This window comes from Solanum tuberosum, unplaced genomic scaffold, assembly GCF_000226075.1.
Source record: "Solanum tuberosum cultivar DM 1-3 516 R44 unplaced genomic scaffold, SolTub_3.0 scf00377, whole genome shotgun sequence".
Taxonomy (NCBI): domain Eukaryota; kingdom Viridiplantae; phylum Streptophyta; class Magnoliopsida; order Solanales; family Solanaceae; genus Solanum; species Solanum tuberosum.
In genome coordinates, this window is record NW_006239302.1 from 353,719 (window position 1) to 375,586 (window position 21,868).

Consider the following 21,868-nt stretch of genomic DNA (forward strand, 5'->3'; position numbering starts at 1 on the left):
CTTTTCAAAAAAGACACAACGTTCTGGAAAAAACGGGTCTGAACAGATTTGTCTGAACATACGCGCTCCTTGTTGCTGTTCTTGCGTTCGCTGAAGTTATTGAAGTTTGAGGTACCGCTACTTCTTTAACAGGTTAATCCATTTTATCTTGGGAGGAATTAATCTGCAACCTCTGGTACAATGAGGGGATTAAATTTCTTAAGGAAACACAGTGGTTTCTGTGGACTCAGATTAAAAATTATTCTGTCTATTTCATCTTTTTCTGTTTTTGTATTTTTGACTAACCTAAATACAGGAGATAACAGTAGTTGCCTTGTAGTATTCCTTAGTTGAAATTTTATCAAGAAGTTAAATACCAAGTAGGTTAAATATTCGAGATCTCACAAAATAAAACTGATATCATCTTAGTTGCTGGTCAAACAAAAGAACGACCACCCTAATTTCTTCCCAAGAAAATATCAGAATATACGCATGTCCATATGGTAGCGAAAGACAGAATAATTAGTGCTTGAACCCGTTGGGACGAAAAACTTGTTTTCCTCGTGTTGGTAGCCAATAGCAGGTAGCAGTGTTTCCTCTGTAATGAGCTATATTGGGATATACAGTGTGAATCAGAATTAATCGGGTCAATAAATATTGAATACAAATTATTATATGAAAAAAAATGGGATGACAACGCCTCTGAACAGGTTTTTTTATTCGTTCTCTTCTAATTATAAGTCAATTAACCTGTTTAAAGAGAGTTGAATACAAATGTGATACAGAATAATTAGCTTCTTCAATGAGTTATTTGTTAAATGGTCATTAATTTGTTAGCCTCTTAAACATAAATAAAACCAGGAATTTTTGGGATATTATGTGATTAAATAAAGTAAAAAATGTGAGCTAGCTACCAAGCTTGCTTTGATAGGAAAACTAAACAAACTTTTAAAATTATCTCTAAGTCGGTTTGCGTGTATCAATTAATTCAAGTGAAGCAAAGCATCAAGAATCATTAGAGTTCAAGTTATAATTGATCTCGACAAGTTATTAATTGAGCAAAAACAAAGGCCACCACTCAAAATAATTGTGTTAAAAAAAAGGATAAAATGTTAAATGCACCAACTGTGTCAATGTAAGAAAATGTCGTAAAGGTTTACGGCTTTGGATGGTACTTTTCCACGGATAAGCGAATTGTGTTTGAGTAATAGTTGATGAAATATTTAACTCATGCACGTCCTGTTGAAATTTGACTTGTCGATGATAAGAGATTTTTGACAACTTCTTTGTCGAAAATGATCTAGCAATTTGTTTTTCATATCTTCAAAAATATCAATTAATGTTTGTACAAAGAATTACATACAACTATCTTTCTAAGTGCTCTGACAATATAAAAAAAAAAAGTAAGTTATCAATGCATAATTCATAAACCTTGTAAGCTCATCGAGTGGGAGTATGTCAAAATCATAAGACGTTTGTACTGCAACCTCAAACAATCGCTCATTATCTAACGAGTTCCTCTCTATTTAACGAATGGTCATTATCACGAATTCAAATCTTAATTATCTCCTAAATTCTAACAAGAGATCCCTTCTAACAACCTCTCCTAATCCGTCTACTATTATTTGTTAAAAAAGAAAACAGAAGCCCAATGGACTAGGACTACTTTACATATTGGTTACGGCTTCAAGAATGTGCATCCTACATAAATCTCACTACTCTAGATTCAAATTTTTAGAATTTTTGATAGTTTGTAATATTACTTTTTATACCATATTTTGGCCCCGAGATACATGTATCATTAATGGCGAGATACATGTATCCAATAGTTTTTAAAGTCGAAATACACAATTTATTAATTTGAATTAAAGGGGTGTGACTTATTTCCTCAATTAAAGAATTAATTGTTGACTAATTGACAACCCAACATATTTACAAGATCCTTGGATACCAATTCTAACAAGTTTTCCTAAAATAACGATATCATAAACTCAAGTAATTTTGTTATTGTATTCTTCATCTTCTTCATCAATTCCTTCCTTTGTATCTGAAAGTTTCGAGTTTTTTTTCCCCAAATGGTCAATCACATTATTGTTGAGGCATTTCCTTACTATTGTCCGTCTGAATCCTACGCCAACTTCTAGAATGTGGATGGTGCATCTCACCATTAATGAAACGTGTATCTTGAGCATGTATCTCGCAGCCTAATTTGTAAAAGTTTATATAATTGAACTTTAGAGTAATATGAACTCTATCTCATATACATGTATCTCGGCTTTAAAAACTGTTGGATACATGTATCTCGCCATTAATGATACATGTATCTCGAACATGTATCTCACAGCCTTATTTGTAAAGGTTTATATAATCGAACTTTAGAGAAATATGCATCTAGTATTAATTTGATATGTCAAATATCAATTTCATACATTATATCCAAAAATATGTATCTCGAATACATTGTAAGTAGATACATAAATCCAAAAACATGTATCTCGTCCTTCTTCTTCTTGTCAAATTTCTCACTCATCTTCACTTGCTGGTAATACAAACTATCAAGTATGGATTAGCGATATTGAAGTCGAAGAGATTATCGACTATGAATTTTGCATCATATATATCCTCATAGACGTCGAAAGCAGTTCCACGATATAGTACATCTCTTCGCTCATGATGTTGAACGGAAGGTTTCGAACGCATAATACCCTATTAACCTCGACAGTAGTCGAGTATTACCCTTTCGGAGACTTAACATCGCCATAGTTCGCCGGGATAAGGGTGAGAAAGTTTAGCCTCTTTTACTTAATAGTTTCACCGGAAGATGAACAAGAATCAGTTTTGATATTAAGAGGATGAAGGAAGGAAGAGAAATGGTGGAGGACGTGAGGGATTAGAGATATTGTTGGAGTAGAGGATTGACAGAGGAAACAATTGATGAGAGAGAAAAAATATTAATTGCAATTAGACCATTAACTTTGGTGTTAAGATATTTGTTTACCTAATTGTATCTTTTAAAATATATGATATAAAATATTAAAAGTGATAATATATGTAATTGTTTAAAGTAGAGGTAAATTTAGTATATATGGTAGGGATATATGTCTGGTTAGGTAGTTTTCCTTACAATGGGGTATAATGGGCCCAGTCCATTTTCAGCAAACAATAGAACCACAGAATCAAAAAGCCCAGGCCCAATCGAAAACCCATAACTTACTCGACCTCATGAAACGAATTGGCACCAAAAGGCACTGCACTTTCCCTCCTAAGATGTCCAATATAATAGGCCCATTCCATTTTCAGGCCCAAACGAAAAAGCCCATAACTTTCAAGACCCAATATAATGGGCCCAGTCCATTTTCGGCAAACAATAGGACCACAGAATTAAGAATCCCAGGCCCAATCGAAAGCCCATAACTTACTCGACCTCATTAAGGGAATTGGCGCCAAAAGGCATTGCATTTTCCCGCCAAAGATATCCATCACATTTACATTGAAGCCTCCCGCCACAGATCAAGCCCTAACAATTTCTTTCTTCAATCCCAATCTGCAATCCTTACAGCTACATCCGAGAAAGTTCCGGCGAACGGCGGATGGCTTCCGACTCATCTCCGGTCAACGCTCGCGGCGGTAAGTGCACTGCATCTCTTTTGTCATCTGCTCGTATGTTTAGTATTTTTCTAAGTAGAAGTTTCTTAGAAAGAGTTTGAAATGTACAGGTCCATCTACACCAGATGATTCCATTTCAAGTCCAATTGGCAACACTTACTCTTCTCCCGGCGACTCTGCTCGCCGGAAGCGTGGCCGCCGCTCGGCCTCATCGACACCAGTAGCACCGTCAAATCGGCGATTCACAACTCCTGAGGCTACACCAACACCGTCGAGTACTAATCCTCGCCGAGGCGGAAGAAGAGCATCCTCCAACACCCCTACTGGTGCCGCGACTCCATCCTATGCCTCTGATGTTCCGCCTTCCTCAGAAGGCGGGGAAGGTGATGATGCCGATGATACCCCACCTATGTATGTGTGGGGCACAAACATCAGCGTGCAAGATGTAAACGCTGCAATTCTTAGGTTTTTGAGGAATTTCCGGGAGGATCCTTTTCAAACTGAGGGGAAATACATGAGGGCAGTTCATAATGTAATTGAAATGGAAGGCGACTCACTCGATGTTGATGCGCATGATGTGTTCGACTATGATGGTGATTTGTATACCAAAATGGTCAGATTCCCACTTGAGGTTCTAGCAATTTTTGATATTGTCTTAATGGACATGGTTAGCAGAATTAACCCACTATTTGAGAAGCACATACAAGCTAGAATTTTCAATCTTAAGACGTCCACTTCAATGAGAAATCTCAATCCATCTGGTTAGTTGCATTCTAGTATGATATATTTTTCTTTTCAGGATGTATGATGATACCTGGAGCTATATTAATTTGTATTCTCTTCTGTCAGATATTGAGAAGATGGTGTCACTCAAAGGGATGATTATCCGTTGTAGTGCAATTATTCCAGAGATAAGAGAAGCAATATTTAGATGTCTTGTTTGTGGATATTACTCTGACCCAATTGTTGTAGACAGAGGTTAGTTGACTAGGTGGAGTTTATTACCTTTTGTCCTTTATAAATTCTGGTCTCTATGTGCTAATACTTGACAGTTATCAGGAAGAATTAGTGAGCCGACAATATGCGGCAAGCAAGAATGTCTGGCAAGGAACTCAATGACTTTGGTTCACAATAGATGCAGGTAAACATGACTACCTTTATATCCTGATTGATCCTACTTGTATAAGGTTGATCATACTTGTATATAAGGTGGTGATTGATTTTTTGGTCCTTATTTGATTAGCTGAAGTCAATATTTGAAAATTTATTCCCATCTCTCCTTAATTGAGGAGCTGAAGTAGCTGCACTTGTTCTCAGTAATACTCAATTATCCACAAAGTTTGAGTAGTTATTTATATACACTTGGTATAACAGAGTTTTTATCTGTTGTTTGTGTCCCAATCCACAAAAATTACTACTTGTGATTTCTGATGAGCAATTTATTTAATTTGTTCTCTAGTGCTGAAAGAGGCATACGTGTTGGTTGATGTAACAAATTTGTTGCTAATTATTATTGAAAGATAGAAGCATTACACTTGGATCCTGGGAATAGTGCAGGAGGAGAGATTGACTTCCAAACTACAACACCATGTCCAATTAAGATCTACCAACTATTTCTGATGATTCCTTATCACCAATTCATGGCAGTGATTGATGACCTTTCACACTTTATTGTCCTCTACACCTTCAACATATCTCAGCTTGACTTGAGGCATCTAGCTTGACATCCTTGCACTTTAGTCAAGGGATTTGGACTTTTGATCTAGTTGTTGTGATTACTAGTTTGATTGCATTCTCGAATAATGTACCCTGAATGTTGGCTAACCTTATTATTAGCCTTCAGCATTTTAAGTGAGATTTCCTTTAAATATATGTTTTCCCATACACTCAATTTATTGCAATTTTATTCAACTTGGTCTTCGTCGACACAGGTTTGCTGATAAACAAATTGTGAGAGTTCAAGAAACACCAGATGAGATCCCTGAGGGAGGAACACCTCACACGGTAAGCTTGTTGATGCATGACAAGCTGGTGGATGTGGGGAAGCCAGGTGACAGAGTTGAAGTAAGATTTCATGTCATATATTGTTTCTTGTTGATTGTGTATATAAGTCCAGCATTCAGTTCCTGTTTTTTAATGTTAATACTTCAATGGTTATTTTGGTTGGTTAGGTCACTGGAATTTATAGGGCTATGAGTGTCAGAATCGGGTCAGCACATAGGACTGTAAAATCATTGTTCAAGGTAAGTCTCCCTATGCGGTTGCTTAGAGTAGTTTGATAATTAGGCAGTCCACCAATCTAAAAACCCATCACATATTCAAATTAGACTCTATCAATATGCAGAAACTGATTGGACATATTTTTATTCCAGACTTACATTGATTGTCTTCATCTTAAGAAGACTGACAAGTCAAGAATGCATGCAGAGGATCCAATGGAAATTGAAAATGGTGTTGTTGGAAATGAAGAGCCTCTTGATCATGAAGAAAAGGTTACTCTTATTCAACCTTCTTCTTGGAGGATAAGAGTGATCCAAGTTTTGTTAATGAAAGGTTGTTTTTGAAATGACAGGTGGAGAAATTAAAAGAACTATCTAAACAGCCTGATATCTATGAAAGGCTGACCAAGTCCTTGGCACCAAACATATGGGAGTTGGATGATGTAAAGAAAGGCCTTCTTTGCCAGGTACCACAACAGTCCACCTTTTATGCTCTGATTGCTTGTACTTTTAATTGAACATAATTTATTTGATTTTTCCCTAAATATTTATCTTGATACTGATGGTTAAATTGGATTTGAGGCGTAGTTGTTTTATATTGATTGTTAAGTGCTCTCCATGTAGCTCTTTGGCGGAAATGCATTGACCTTGCTGTCTGGGGCAAGCTTCCGTGGTGATATCAACATTCTTCTTGTTGGTGATCCGGGGACCAGCAAATCACAACTGCTCCAGTATATTCACAAACTGTCTCCTCGTGGTATATACACAAGTGGACGAGGAAGTTCAGCTGTGGGGTTGACTGCTTATGTAGCCAAAGATCCCGAGACTGGTGAAACTGTATGATAACTGCTTATTGCTCTTTTGATTGAACTTTTGGCAACATTAATTTGCAACTGCCAAAATTTGATTCAACAATTTACTTCACAGGTCCTTGAGAGTGGTGCCCTGGTCCTGAGTGACAGAGGGATCTGCTGTATCGATGAGTTTGACAAAATGTCTGACAGTGCCAGGAGTATGTTACATGAGGTGAGACTCCAAGCACCTATTTCTTCCTAAATATTTAAGCATATTTTGATTTAAAAGATCAAAATAACAGTATATGCCATCATTGCAAGTTAAAATGTTTTTTAATCATCTTTTTCGTTGATTTCTCTTTAGGTGATGGAGCAACAAACTGTTTCAATTGCAAAGGCTGGAATTATCGCTTCGCTTAATGCTAGGACTTCAGTATTGGCATGTGCAAATCCAATTGGCTCCCGTTACAATCCCCGATTATCTGTCATTGATAATATACACCTTCCACCTACCCTGCTGTCTAGGTATAATTGTGCAAAAACTGCTACATGGAGTAGTTTGATTTCTCATCTGTTTCTTTTAGCATAATGCTGCTGGCTGTTGATCTACATCCAGAATTGGATACCAGCCACTTGGTGCTTGAACTGGTGGCATCTCTGACTAATCTTTGTGTGTTTTCCAGATTTGATTTGATATATTTAATTCTAGACAAAGCGGATGAGCAGACCGACAGGCGCCTTGCAAAGCACATAGTTGCTTTACACTTTGAGAATCCTGAGGTTGGTTGATTTGTTTCAGTAAACTTTCCAATTCAGTAGCTTGGTAAAGAGTATTACTTAGCTGTTTAACTTAATTTTCCATCTCTGCAGAACTCTGAGCAAGAAGTGATTGACCTTCCAACATTAGCTTCATACTTGAGCTATGCTCGAAAACATATACATCCACAATTATCTGATGAAGCAGCTGAAGAATTGACTAGAGGTTATGTGGAGATGAGAAGAAGAGGGAATTTCCCCGGCAGCAGTAAAAAGGTCTATTTTTGAATCAATCAAGTTATAAGTTTCATTGTCATATTTTTATTCTGAAAGATACTGTGCAGATTATTATATTGCACTTTTCAAACAATCCCCATAAGTACTACCACCTGGTATTTGATATGTAATCTTTACAGGTGATTACAGCCACACCAAGGCAGCTAGAGAGTTTAATACGTCTAGGCGAAGGTCTTGCTCGGATTCGTTTTTCAGAAAAGGTTGGCATATCTTTCCAAGTGTTTGTCCTTTTTTTTTGGACTTCGCCTCATGAAGATGCTATTGCCACTTAATGTGCAGGTGGAGAAAAGAGATGTAGTGGAGGCTTTTCGACTTCTAGAAGTTGCATTGCAGCAGTCTGCAACTGACCATGCTACAGGTATAACTTGGAATTCCCTTTTTATAGTCTACAGTAATCATTGTCTTCATATCTAGAAATATCTTAGGACAATGAATCATCACACTAATTTGAGTATCTGGTGACATCTATTTTTGCAACCTGCGTAGTTATGTGAATCATTTTTCTTATTGCTCTATTTACTACCTCAGACGGATGAAAATGACCATGCAACAATTTTGCCTTGTATCTAACCATTCAGATTAGCTCTATCCTTTTGACAATGATTCTTAGTACTTTAAAGTAAACTTTTGCTTGAACAAAATCTTAAGATTCCATAAACTTAAATGTTACCTCTTTCTTATCATGTTCAATTGCTAACTCATTTCTAATATTGTCACCTAGTTGAAGTATTCTGAGCACTTGTATTCTTTGAGCAGGAACCATTGACATGGATCTCATCACAACTGGAGTATCTGCAAGTGAAAGGATGAGAAGGGAGAATTTGGTGTCAACCACCCGCAACATAATTATGGAGAAGATGCAGCTTGGGGGACCATCAACTCGTTTGCTAGAGGTGTGAAACTTGTTGAAATTATACTTTAATAGCATTTCAGGGTGACTGAAAAGAAATTCAGTACTGACTTTTGCTTACTTCAATGTATAGTTACTGGAAGACGTCAAGAAGCAAAGTTCTGGTGGTGAAGTCCACCTAGCAGATGTAAATTTCTCTCACTCAACTCTCTCTCTCTCTCTCTGTGCACTTTTGATTGAGAAGTCATCTGATGTTTTTTTCCCTTCTTGGTGTTGCATCAGCTGCGAAATGCACTGGCTACCCTCGCAACCGAAGGACTGGTTGTTGTTCATGGAGACACTGTGAAGAGAATATGATGAGAGGAGTGCTCAGGAAACTTAGGTTGATATGCACATTGGCATTATTTGCTAGAGCACTGACAGGCACTTTGCCATATCCGCGGTCTACTTCACTGTGCCCTTTAAAACAGTTGGCCATATTGTAAGAGTAACGTGTGTGACTTTGAAATGTAGTGTTTGTCTTTGAACTTGATCTTTAATTAAGAGCTTGGGCTAAGTTGAAACCTGAATCTGTAAATTAGAAATTAGATGATAGGTTACGTGCACAACATCGCTGGTTTTGGCGTATATCTGTTGAGAGTTGACGAAAAACATTTCATTCATAGGTTTCTTTAAACTGTCTCCAATTTATCTGTTGTTAATAGTCCAAATCAACCCATGTAGCTCACCCAAGATTAGAGACTTGAATCTCTAACCCAAGTCTTCAGACTCTTTACAACGTTTGGAATCTGGAAAGAGAGGAAGACTGAATTATCTCTAGCAGGCTTGGAATCGACGTTTTGTTAAAAGTGCAACTCTTTTTTTAGTCATAAAAGCTGGCTTACCTATGGTAATTTCCATCCACAATGTTCATTTTCTTTTCTGAAAAGGTATGATATGAAGTCGAAAAACAGACTGGGAATATAGGAAGAAATATTATCAACAAATTGATGTGGCTGGAGGGACACTTGAAACGTGCAAGTTTGTTTGTTTCTGTCAGTGGGTCCCATCTAAATCATGTGTTCATTATTTGTCCACAGGTGATCCTCCTCCGGAAATTTCGTCCACAGATTTTTATAAGAATTATAAATATTAGCACCGTTTGTATAATTGATTTACCAAAGTATATGCTTCGTTAAAATAAGTTATGATTTTCACTGAGAGATTCAAAATATCATGAAATAGAGAAAAATTAACATTTACTATATGTATAAAACTAATAATTTTACTTTTGAATATATAATACTTATTTTATTTTGCTTTATTTATCTATTGACTTGATATAACATTATTAAAGAAAGTAAAATAGATTTTTAAATCTTGTGATAGAGAGATTTACTCGTACTTTCTTACTTCTATCCTGATTAAAATGTGTGTGGAACGGATTAATCTCAAAATAATAAAATTATATTTTTCAAACAGATCTAAATAATAAAGTTATATTTTTCAAACAGATCTTATGATTCATCAGTATCGTTTGTGACTATTACAAAAATCCGTGATTGATTTACCAATATTATGTTATATGAGTTTTTGCACTTGTAACTATTGGATTGGTGATGCGGATGCCTCCAACCTATTCCATGTAGCACAGAGTGGCTCCACATAATAATTACGATAATAATCTCTTTAAGTTATTTTTTCACAGGTAACTTTGACATGTTGCTCAATTCTCACTTTTAATTGTTTTTTTTTCAAGAGCAAAAAACATGCTCCTTTCCCTTTTCCTTCATTTATTATACTAATTTTATTTTTGTACTAGTTTAATTCAGTGACTAATACTTTCTTGTTTAGTAAAAACCTTAAAAATTTAAGAATATAAATTAAAATATTCTAAGCACGGACAAAATGACACATCAATACACCTTTTGAATGTTGGACATATATCCTAAAAATTATGTTTGATGATTTTCTGTTAATATTTTGAATCGAGATGGTTGTAGTCTTATGACACGAAGTTTATAAATTTAAATTCTAAATTCGCTATTTACTTTGAGAAATGATTCTAAATAATCTTTATGAAGTATAAGGAGGTGGATTAAAAGTAATCCTAAAAGACGGTACTATGAATGAGACTTTCTTTTCCTTTAAAATTACAGGAGTAATTTATAAAACTTAAGTTGAAATAATAATTAAAGATAATAAAAAATTTGCGAGAATGAAATAGAAAATTATGATTTCTTTTTACATAAATGAATAATAAAGTTATGAACTTTTACAATATGGTATGAATATTTCTTTTTTTCCTTAAAAGATATAAGAGTATATAAATGTTGGTATGAATATTTTTTTTCTCCTTAAAGTTGTAAGAGTGTATAAATGTATTTATAAGAAACTTATGTTAAAGCAATAATTAAAGAGAACCGAGGGTGCGAAATAGGAAATAACAAAAGTTTTTACATCAAGAATATTAAATCCGAGTCGCGTGAATAATGTGGAAGCGGTAAGAAAGAAATAAAACTCAGCTACTCCTTCTTTACTGTGTGATGTGATCCATATATCATTTGTAGAGGAGAGAAGAAAGTCAGAACACAGATTTGAAACTCGGGTCGGAGGAGCAGAAGAAGAGCTACAATGGCGGAGCAAACTGGTGGAGGATGCTGTCCGCCGATGGATCTGTTCCGTTCAGAGTCGATGCAACTCGTCCAAATCATCATTCCGAATGAATCTGCTCATCGGACAATCGATTATCTTGGAGAAATCGGACTCATTCAGTTCAAAGACGTGCGTTTCTTTATATCTATACTCTTTTTTTTTTCGCTACGTCTATTTGTGTGATTTGTGTTTGATGTATTTTTATCCTGTAATATCGGATAATTGTGTGGACTTTCTGTATGGCTAGGGTTTATCGGTTGTTTTCTGCTTTATTTTAGGTTAAATTTGGACGAATTTGAGATTTAGGATTCAGAACAGTGTTAGAGTTTATTTACTTTCTTGTTTCTGCGATATTGATCAAAAATCGATTCAATTAATCCGGCATTGACGTTATAAAGTTTGAACAAATCGTTAATTCTAGATGCTGAACAGTGTTAGAGCTTATTTACTTTCTTGTTTCTGCGATATTGATCAAGATTCGGTTCAATTAGTCTGGCATTATCATTATAAAATTTGAACAAATCGCTAATTCTAGATGCTCTTGTTTTTATCCACTGTTTTCTTTTGATTTTTGCGATTCCTTCCTTAGCAACAAGAGATTTTGCTAAAATCCTTGATTTTCACATGATGTCTGTTTGTTCAGTAGGTTCTTTTATTAGATAAGGGCGTTTAAAGGTAGATATTCTGCTTTCAGACTCTCAGTACTGATTTAGTTTTGAACTACTTACTAAATTTTTCATTTTGGCTTCGTTCTGATTTTTGAATGGGCTGGCTCTATTGACGGACTTCATTTGATAACTGAGTAATATATGTAATTATATTCCATTTAAGTGTAAGATAGCACTAATTCTTTTTATAAAATATTGACAATTATCTTGTAACTTTTGCAATTTTTGAAAAAGTTCTATCTAAACTTGACTCATCTCTGATGCACAAATTTACTATAGTGTGATATTTCAGGATCATCATACTAAAAGAAAAGGCACGGAAATATAAAAACATTTTTTTTTGATGATGAGGGAACCTGTAGTCGCTACCCTTTGGTGCGCACAACCTTTACAAGAGTTCGCAAACCACACATGTGAGGTGAACCGCACTAGGCAAGCCCCGTGCGACGAGCTTGACCCAGAAGGTCAACCCCTAGCTGTTGCAAGCAATGGGTTTCGAACTTGAGACCTCCATTGTGGAAGTCCTAGCCAAACCATCCGAGCCATCCTGAAGGGTTAAAATGCACGGAATTTACTTAGTTAGTCTTATCTACATCTTGGATGCTCTCTGCAATGACTTTGTTAGAACTCCACTCATGATTTTGTTTCTACACAGTTGCTTATGCAAGCTGTCTTTGTTATATATATATTGTTGTAGGGGACTCGGACTTGTTAATTATAATTAATCAAGTGCAGTGATTTTACGTGTATATTATATGGACTCATTACTGGTTTATGAGATCTTTATCTTTGCATTTTATTTATCCAATTTTCGTTTTTTTACAGTTGAATGCCGAAAAGAGCCCATTTCAACGAACATATGCTAATCAGGTATTGCATGGAATAGTTAATAACCCCGCTCAATTCCATAATAGTTCACTCTATTGTACTCTCATCTTTCTCTTACTTTAGTTCTCCATTCAGTCACATTATACCTATCAAAATCTGGTTAGTTATCTTTTGGGATTATCAGCCATTACTTAAAGATTGGGGTAGGAGAAATATGTTGTTTATTATTTTTGTGGGAAAAAGGAAGAAATCCTCTTTATGAGTAGAGAATCTTATCGATGTAATTATAACTTTTACATTTTAGTTTTTTGGTTCTTTCCATCAATCAGATTGTTGTGTTTCTTTCTTGATGGATTATTCCATTTTCACTCTTTTGGACTAATTTTTCCTCAGAATAGCATTAAGCCATTAACTAGAGGGATTGGTGAAATTAACCCGATTAGTAAATCCTCCTGACGCGAGGGGGTGATGATGTACTCATGCCGTCCATATTGCTGTCATGTTAGCTTCTTTTAAGGACCTGAATTGTCTGGCGCTGAAAAGAACCTTTCTTTTGAATGACTGCCATTGCTATCAGCTTTTACAAAATATCCTCATATAATTTTTGGTCTTCCTCTAGAGCCATACAATAATGGTCACACCCTTTTGCCTGACAACAGGTAAAGCTCAAAAGCTATTTCCTCTCCTTTCTGCAAACACAATATTCACATCCTTTTGCATTCTTATTATGTTTGTTCCTCATGTTGAATGGAAACAAACAAAAAGAGGAACAAGGGGACAGGGGGGAATGTGGGAGAACTCACAATAATTTAATCTAGCTATTTTCTCCTCCCACTAAACCTCAATTCTCATGTTCAGTTTTAAATTAGAGACCCTAAGGTTCCTGCTGTGTATAAACACATTTTACAACTACCACAACAAAGGTGTTGGAACTTCTGAATTTTCTAACAGAAACAGTCTTATGAGACGTGCTCATTTTGTATCAAGAGAACTTAGTTGTTTTGTGTCAAACTGAAAGCTCCAGTGTAGGTAGTAACTTGAATGACTTTGTGCATAGATGTCACTGAGTCGCATTTTGGTAGTGCCTGGCACCTTTTTTTAAAATGTGAAATATGGTTAGGTGCTTTCTTTAAAGATACTTGCTTATCTTCTTTTGCATATATCTTCTTCGCTCTTGCTATTCAGAACTGGTAACTTTATACATATAACACTGTATTCCTTGTGCAGATCAAAAGATGTGGAGAGATGGCTCGTAAATTACGTCTATTTAAGGAACAAATGTCCAAAGCAGGATTGTTATCTTCTTCTATGTCTGCCACACAAGTTGACTTAAGTTTTGATGACCTTGAGGTATGTTTAGTCATCTGTTTGTATGTCAATTGCTTTTGTTCAATGGCTCAACACAGCTTGTTTGTGTACTAGGTCAAGCTTGGAGAACTTGAATCAGAGCTGATTGAAATGAATGCTAATGGCGATAAGTTACAACGTTCATACAATGAGCTTGTGGAATATAGACTTGTTTTGCAAAAGGTGCAGTTTCTTGGTTTATCAACGTTGGAAGAATTCCTAGAATTGCTTAGTTTCCTATTCGACTTTTAAAAAAAAGAATAGCTGATTGCCAATATAGTATACATAAATTTTACACATTCTATTTGTTTTCTAGGCTGGTGAGTTTTTCCACATAGCACAGAGCAGTGCTGAAGCTCTACATCGAGAACAGGCATCAAATCAAACTGGCGAACAATCATTAGAAACTCCTTTGCTATCTGAACAGGTAAACCTTGATACTTAGAAAATTGTATATTTTCTTCCTTTGGAGTAACTTTGTAGTTGGATTCGGATTCTTAGGAAGCAGTGACTGATCCATCCAAGCAAGTTAAGTTGGGATTTATTACTGGACTTGTTCCGAGAGAAAAATCGATGGCCTTTGAGAGGATTCTCTTTCGTGCTACCCGGGGTAATGTGTACTTGAGGCAGGCTGTAGTTGAAGAGCCTGTCATCGATCCCGTTTCTGGAGAGAAGGTATTTTCATCAACTTTTGAGAAGATTCATTGACAGAAATTGATTCGCAAAGCATGTCTGTTATCTAGTAGTTTTATCCTTGTTTGCAACTCAATAAAGAGTTTTTGATCACATAAAATCAATGGGACACCTCTATTGAAAAGTGGATGCTCGTGATATTATTTATGTCGGTATCTATATGCCATATGGTCTAATGGGATGTTTGTGAATGTCGATTTGGGTTTTCCATAGTGTTTCAGTGCTCTCTGCGACTCTGCCAGCAAACTGTAATAAGTACTTATTCTTTTTAGAAACTTTGATCAGTATCTGTTTTTTTGTGAGAAAGAATGTTTTCCTTTGAATATCTACTTGTTTCTTGTCAACTTTGTAAATCACAAATATCTGATGGTACATATTTATATTTTCTGCTATATCTATATACTTGTAGAAATGAATACTATTAGTAGCCATTTGTTATGAAGTTATTATCATATCTCAGAGAAAAAATAAATAAAAATGTTTCATGCAGAAGTTATGCAACGTTTAATTTGATACGAAGCACAGTTGTTACAGCTGCTTCCTACTAGCTACAACCAGAAAGTTGATTTTCATTTTTGGTCAGACTAGCATATATTCGCTAATCAAAGATTTATTCTACTCTTCGGGTAATTTCAGGTTGAGAAAAACGTATTTGCAGTCTTCTTTTCTGGTGAAAGAGCAAAGAGCAAAATTCTCAAAATATGTGAAGCTTTTGGAGCAAATCGTTATTCTGTCCCCGAGGACCTTGGTAAACAGGCTCAGATGATCACTGAGGTATGCACTACGTCCTTTATTTTTCCTAGGCCATCCTTGCTCCAGTTCCTTCCTCCTATTTTAAGTCCCTTTCTGCTTTTATCAACTTAGTTATTTTTGAGTAATTGCTAATTAAAACAGCATCTGGGCTCAAAGGCATTGTGGTGAATTAGCATTTACAAGTCAAAGAAACAAACAAAAGGAACCTATTCTTGTATATGAGGAGAACAAAATCTGACACAAATCATCTATTTGTTGGTGTTAACTATAATTGTGATATTGTTATTGTTTAGATAAAAATGCATTCTTCCTAATCTGGCATCTCTGTACAACTATTTTATGGAAGTCTGAATCTGTCTGGTTGGTACTTCTCATTTATTTGGAATACTAAGAATGAAGTATGTCTGCAATGTCCCTTTGCAGGTCTCTGGAAGAATCTCAGAGCTAAAGACTACTATAGATGCTGGCTTGGTGCACCGGGGAAATTTATTACAAACTATTGGTGAACAATATGATAGATGGAATATTTTGGTTAGTTATAAACAAAGGATAAATATTATTGTTCTCATTAGGAGGTCTTTTTAATTTCTTGAAGAAACCTATTTTTGCAAGTTTTGTTGTTTGTAGAGCTTTTATTCCATAATTGATATGAATGGTTTAATGTTTGTCTATCAGCTTTTGTTCTACTGAGCACATCTTTTGATTATTTTAGGCGAGGAAGGAGAAATCAATTTATCACACTCTCAACATGCTTAGCATTGATGTGACCAAAAAATGTCTGGTGGCTGAAGGTTGGAGTCCTGTTTTTGCAACCAACCAGGTGACTATATGTTTATCTTTCATTTCTTGGTCATGGATGGTACTCAGGTTCATGTATGGGATGAAAGACTAACAGGAAGAGGAGAGTGTAATTGTCTTATGATCAGATCTGATGATGTCACTCCCTTAACTTAACAATTGAAAAAGACTTCTCTTCGTTTCCTTGATATTTCTTGTCAATTTGGTAGTGGAAAGATGTCCACTTCGGCATATATTTAAGCATGTTGACTTAGTAAGTGATGTATGATCGTGCAGATTCAGGATGCGCTGCAGCGGGCAACACATGACTCAAATTCAGAAGTTGGTGCAATCTTCCGGGTTCTGCGAACCCGAGAAATGCCACCTACATATTTTCAAACAAATAAATTTACTTCTTCTTTTCAGGATATCGTCGATGCATACGGGTGTGTCTCTAGTCTCAAATTTTGGATTCCTTTTACGGAAAGATTAAACAATGATTTTTCTCTTTTTAATAAAGAGAGCTGGTTGTTTTTATGGGTCAAGTATCTGTCTTCTGCAATTGTAAAGACCAAAGATTCGTTGGTTGTTATCTCTCTTGCAGTTTCTGACATTTGTTAGATATGTTCTTTTGGGGTAACGAAGATTAATACGAGTTGCAATATTTAAACAACATATTCTCCCTTATATATCACTGAATATCTGTCCCCTAAAGAATAACTAATATCTATTATTCATTTTGGAAACACAAATGCCTACTGATTATGAACAACTATAACTTAGGACTTCAAATTGCCAATATCTTTTTTCTCAAGTAAACAAACATTTTTTCTATCAAAAAAGTGAAAAGATTGACTTGGCAAACTGTGATCCCAGAACTTAGTATTTTATGACATCGATCAATCATGTTTATATCCTTACATCTATTTAACGGGATCCTTTAAATGTTAAGTTTTCTTAGAACGTATCTATCATATGGCCTAAAGAAGCCTGCCACTTTTAACTTCTGTAGAGTTGGTGGTGAATTCTGTTTATTCTTTGTGTTTTGACAACTAAAGTGATAGCGCATACGAGGTCATTGGTGCTTGCACTTGTAGACTTACCCATCTTTCTTTAGTGATAGAAGTGCACAGTTAGTTTCAACCTTTATACTATTTCTAATACTTACTGTATGTGATGTTATTAGTCATATTCATGCTGTTTGATCAACTGTTGCAGGGTGGCCAAATATCAGGAAGCAAATCCTGGTGTTTACACTATCGTCACATTTCCATTCCTTTTCGCAGTTATGTTTGGTGACTGGGGTCATGGTATCTGTCTGTTGCTTGCTACCATGTTCTTCTTATTCAATGAGAAGAAATTCTCCAGTCAGGTGACTATTGCATTTCTATTTATGTATTACAAATTACTTAGTTAGATTAGTTTAAAGACCCAATTGGGTATGTCTGTTACATCAGTTTGCTTAAAAAACGTAGGAATCACCTCTTATTTCCCTTGTAACAAACACTATAAAAGATCCCTTGAAATAATGCTTAGGGGATGTCGTTTGTAACATGCTAAGACCTAGGTCAGCTTCTTATCAATTGTAAAAAATAGATGTATTTTTATAATTTGGTGCAATGAAGACTTCTGTACTGATATTGATGTAATGATTGGAGGTTTTGGAATCCTTGCAGCTACTTAGGATTCATACCCAGCAATGACTGTGTACTATATACCACTACAAGCTCTAAGCATTTAGGATTTATAAAATTACCTTATTCATCAAAACTAGGTCAGCTTCTTAAGTGAGCAAGGAATTGGTGTATGTTCATCAGGCGGGTATAACTTGAGGTACCTCTAAATGACACAACATTTTCATAGTTTCAACAAAGGAAAAATAAAACTACATGGGTTACTGTTATTAAGTTGACAATGTATGCTCAAAGGTTCTTCAATGATGAGAACATTTTTCTTGGAAGATTAGCAGAAATCTGAATGCGTTGGTCTAGCATCGTCCACATTCTAGTTATTCTCTTGTGCAGGTTTTGGTAAATTGGGGTATACTTGGATTAAGAATATTCTTAGAACTATTAGTTTGTTATAGTTTATGGCAGTAATGGGATTTTTCCAAGTGAATTACGCCCTTTCTGCTTGAGCATGAATGTAAATTATTTGAAACATGATAGATAATGATTCATGAATGCAGAAACTTGGAGACATCATGGAAATGACTTTTGGAGGGCGATATGTGATATTTATGATGTCCCTCTTCTCAATATACACGGGCCTGGTCTATAATGAGTTCTTCTCTGTGCCGTTTGAGTTGTTTGGAAAATCAGCATATGGGTGTCGTGATCCTTCTTGTAGGTATGGATTTATTAAAATAATTTTCTTGATAGCTTAGAGTTGTTTCCTTTATTAATACCTTTAGTGTCATATCTATTGCAAGTTGGCTAATCTTAGTTGGCTTGATTGTAGGGATTCTACCACTGCAGGCTTAATCAAAGTGCGTGACACTTATCCATTTGGTGTCGATCCAGCATGGCATGGTTCACGTAGTGAGCTGCCATACCTCAATTCATTGAAGATGAAAATGTCTATCCTTATTGGGGTGGCCCAGATGAACCTTGGGATAATTCTGAGCTTTTTCAATGGTCTGTTCTTTCGCAATGGTGTAAACATTTGGTAAGTTCCATTGCATTCAGGTTGCAGTCCCTAGATTTCTGGCAGTGTTATTTATCGATTTGGATATTTCAATCAAGATGTTGACAGTTAGCCAAACTTTGCAATGTCAGGTGTCAATTTGTTCCCCAAATGATATTTTTGAATGCTCTGTTTGGATATCTGTCCGTCCTTATCATTATGAAGTGGTGCACCGGGTCCAAAGCTGATTTATACCATGTAATGATATACATGTTTCTTAGCCCAACAGATGAGCTCGGTGAAAACGAACTTTTTCCTGGTCAGAAGATGACTCAGGTTAAGTATCCCTTCATAACCACACTTCTTACGATTTTTCACATTTTGATGGGAGATGTCTGATTTCACTTCGATTTTTGTTAATATTTGGCCAGCTTGTCCTGCTACTCTCGGCCCTTGTTGCTGTCCCATGGATGCTTTTTCCAAAGCCCTTCCTATTGAAAGCTCAGCATGAAGTATGCTTGCTTAACTTGTTTCTTTGTCCTTTTCACTTATTCATAAGCTTTTGTTTGTTGAATTTTTAATGATATTTGTTTTGCTACTTATTTTAGAGGCACCAAGGACAGTCCTACACAGCACTTCAGGAGGCAGAAGAGTCTTTATTAGTGGAGAGTAATGATGATTCTGGTCATCATGGGGAATTCGAGTTCAGTGAGATTTTTGTTCATCAGCTCATTCACACAATTGAATTTGTACTTGGAGCAGTCTCAAACACAGCTTCGTACCTTCGTCTGTGGGCTCTCAGGTATGCTTGAGGAGTTAGGATGTGTTGATCCCCTTCTTTATTCTAGTAACACAATTCTTTGTTTGGTTCTATGTTGAAACCTTACTCATAATAGTTGTTGAATAGATTTTAGACAAAATGCTTTGTCGTTAGATTTTGATACCTTGATTCATTGTTGGAATTATTAACTATAATGGGTTTATGTGGTTATTGGGAATGGAATCTCTTCTTTAATCTCCATAACCAGTGAGATGCTTTGTGTTTGCCCAATAGGGTCTGTGTGAGAGAGGATGTATTGGATAGTGGTTGCACAGTACTAAGCTTTCATATTGGTATGTTATTAATAGGAGAGATGACATTGTCAAATTACCTAATTGGGAGAGTTGCCCTGGGCTTATATTAAGGAGAATCTAATTGAAAATGCTGCTGGAAATTAAAAGAGATGGACGAAAAATAAATTGTACTAAAAAACCACTCATCCTGTACTTCGTTGTAGTCGCCCAGAACACCCCAACTATTACTATATAACCTGTTCATTATTTGCATATTAGTAAAATCCCCACGGTATAAGCTACCCTGTATTAACAGTGGCATAGGCACATGTATGCCAGGGTGTCCAGTTGGACACCCTTCGTCGGAAAAAAATACCGCATATACAAGTGAAATGACACACGAAGTGATTACATAACATATTTTGGACACCCTTGACATAATAATTTGTTATAGCCTAGTGGTTTAAGATGTCTTGAATATGTGTTTAGACATTTTTAATGAGTCAGTGCTCGCGTGTTCAAATCTCACTTGGAACAATTTTTCCCCTTTTTAAAAAGAGCTTTTGTTGTTTAATTTTTGGACCCTCTTCGTGAAATTCCTGGCTCCACCACTGTCAGTATTAACTCATCACTGAACCAAACTACCCCATAAATATTATCACACGTCACCTTTCTATTAACAGAATAATTTCCCATGTTGCTTTTTTTTCAGCCTTGCACACTCTGAGCTGTCCAGTGTATTTTACGAAAAGGTTCTACTTCTCGCCTGGGGGTAAGTTACTCATTCTATGTTCGTTGGCTAATAGCTTCCTACACTATTTGTTCAAACTGATTACATGTTTGGTTCTCTGAGAATGAGCTGTCAATTATCAAGTTTATATTTGCAGATCTCCAATATATATAAATCTGAATGCCCTAGGCTTTAGCTGGCATGTAGTGGACTGAATATTCCGGGAAGAAAAAAATGATATATTTATATAATATTAATACATTTTAAAAAATTTACTTATGCTCCTCAGGTACAACAATATCATTATTCTCATTGTTGGCATCATTGTATTCGTCTTTGCCACTGTTGGAGTGTTGTTGGTGATGGAAACACTCAGTGCCTTCCTACACGCATTGCGACTTCACTGGGTGGAGTTCCAAAATAAGTTTTACGAGGGAGATGGATACAAGTTTAGTCCTTTCTCATTCAAATTGATTGATGTGGGGGAGGATGAATGAGGAAGCATCAAAGGTTCTCAGAGATGAAGCTCGCCGTTTGTAAAAGAATGTGTATGTTATTCTTTTCTGCTTGAATGGTCATCTTAGTGGAGGGGATAAGATTTTTTTCTCCTTTTCATTTTTGGTGGGATGGAGCATTATTCTGTGAGCACGCTCCACTCTATTTGTTTTATTGGCACCGAGAGAAATAAGCATTCCTGCATGTGAGGTTCACAGCAAAGAAAGCAGCATCTGTGCAGCTGCAACTTTTAGATGGTATAATAAGTTATTTATTAACTGTATTTGTTGTGTTGTGTGATCCAGAAATAGTCACTGTTTTGTGCGACAGATATGCCGGGACAGTTTGCCTGTAAATTAATCATATCACGTATGTTTATTAGCGTTTCTATTGGTAATAATGAGACCATGTGAACACAACATGCGTGGTGCATTCTTTCTCCTCAGTTCCATATGTATGCAATTCAGTTTGTTTTTCGCCAAAAAAGAAATTGTTTTTTAGGAGTGCATTTTGCCCTTTTAGTTACCTTCGTGCTGAAAATAGTTGTTACTGGTAAGACATTCTACTTGTTGTCTGAAGGGTTTGATTGGAGAAAGTACAATCAAGTTGTTCCTTCTGGAATAATGACATGTTGCATACCACTCCAAAATGTAGTTTAGATAATTAGAAGTGTTAAACAAAGAAATTGTCCAAGTAAACAAAGAAGAAAAGCCTTTGATTTGCAAAGATTAGGAGCTCAAGTTGAAAGTTACCTCCCTTGACAT

General features: G+C 35.8%; 2 protein-coding genes across 2 annotated transcripts; both read left to right on the forward strand.

Moving 5' to 3' along the window:
* Positions 1 to 3,442: 3,442 nt before the first annotated feature.
* LOC102584896 (DNA replication licensing factor MCM4) lies at positions 3,443 to 9,154 on the forward strand. The gene is made up of 18 exons (XM_006361955.2): positions 3,443 to 3,606; positions 3,696 to 4,346; positions 4,435 to 4,563; positions 4,645 to 4,726; positions 5,517 to 5,649; positions 5,757 to 5,828; positions 5,958 to 6,077; positions 6,158 to 6,271; positions 6,429 to 6,641; positions 6,732 to 6,830; positions 6,963 to 7,123; positions 7,282 to 7,378; positions 7,469 to 7,630; positions 7,771 to 7,851; positions 7,931 to 8,009; positions 8,408 to 8,544; positions 8,635 to 8,688; positions 8,784 to 9,154. The coding sequence occupies exons 1-18, from the start codon at positions 3,570 to 3,572 to the stop codon at positions 8,856 to 8,858; spliced, it is 2,496 nt and encodes an 831-aa protein (XP_006362017.1). The 5' UTR covers positions 3,443 to 3,569; the 3' UTR covers positions 8,859 to 9,154.
* Positions 9,155 to 10,978: 1,824 nt separating this feature from the next.
* Positions 10,979 to 21,525, forward strand: LOC102585214 (V-type proton ATPase subunit a3). Its single transcript, XM_006361956.2, has 18 exons — positions 10,979 to 11,264; positions 12,629 to 12,673; positions 13,859 to 13,981; positions 14,054 to 14,161; positions 14,295 to 14,405; positions 14,480 to 14,653; positions 15,308 to 15,445; positions 15,848 to 15,955; positions 16,137 to 16,244; positions 16,499 to 16,647; positions 17,420 to 17,573; positions 18,390 to 18,550; positions 18,662 to 18,868; positions 18,979 to 19,162; positions 19,258 to 19,338; positions 19,435 to 19,628; positions 20,592 to 20,651; positions 20,899 to 21,525. Exons 1-18 carry the CDS (start codon positions 11,115 to 11,117, stop codon positions 21,104 to 21,106), a joined length of 2,463 nt encoding a protein of 820 aa, XP_006362018.1. The 5' UTR covers positions 10,979 to 11,114; the 3' UTR covers positions 21,107 to 21,525.
* Positions 21,526 to 21,868: the final 343 nt, after the last annotated feature.

Excerpts from the sequence above, each read along its gene's own strand:
- LOC102584896 (XM_006361955.2), top strand. The coding sequence starts at position 3,570 with ATGGCTTCCGACTCATCTCCGGTCAACGCTCGCGGCG. Across the intron at positions 4,347-4,434 it reads GAGAAATCTCAATCCATCTG|ATATTGAGAAGATGGTGTCA; the intron begins GTTAGTTGCATT and ends CTCTTCTGTCAG. Across the intron at positions 6,078-6,157 it reads CTCTTGATCATGAAGAAAAG|GTGGAGAAATTAAAAGAACT; the intron begins GTTACTCTTATT and ends TTGAAATGACAG.
- LOC102585214 (XM_006361956.2), top strand. The coding sequence starts at position 11,115 with ATGGCGGAGCAAACTGGTGGAGGATGCTGTCCGCCGATGGATCTGTTC. Across the intron at positions 17,574-18,389 it reads AGAAGAAATTCTCCAGTCAG|AAACTTGGAGACATCATGGA; the intron begins GTGACTATTGCA and ends TCATGAATGCAG. Across the intron at positions 19,163-19,257 it reads CTGGTCAGAAGATGACTCAG|CTTGTCCTGCTACTCTCGGC; the intron begins GTTAAGTATCCC and ends ATATTTGGCCAG.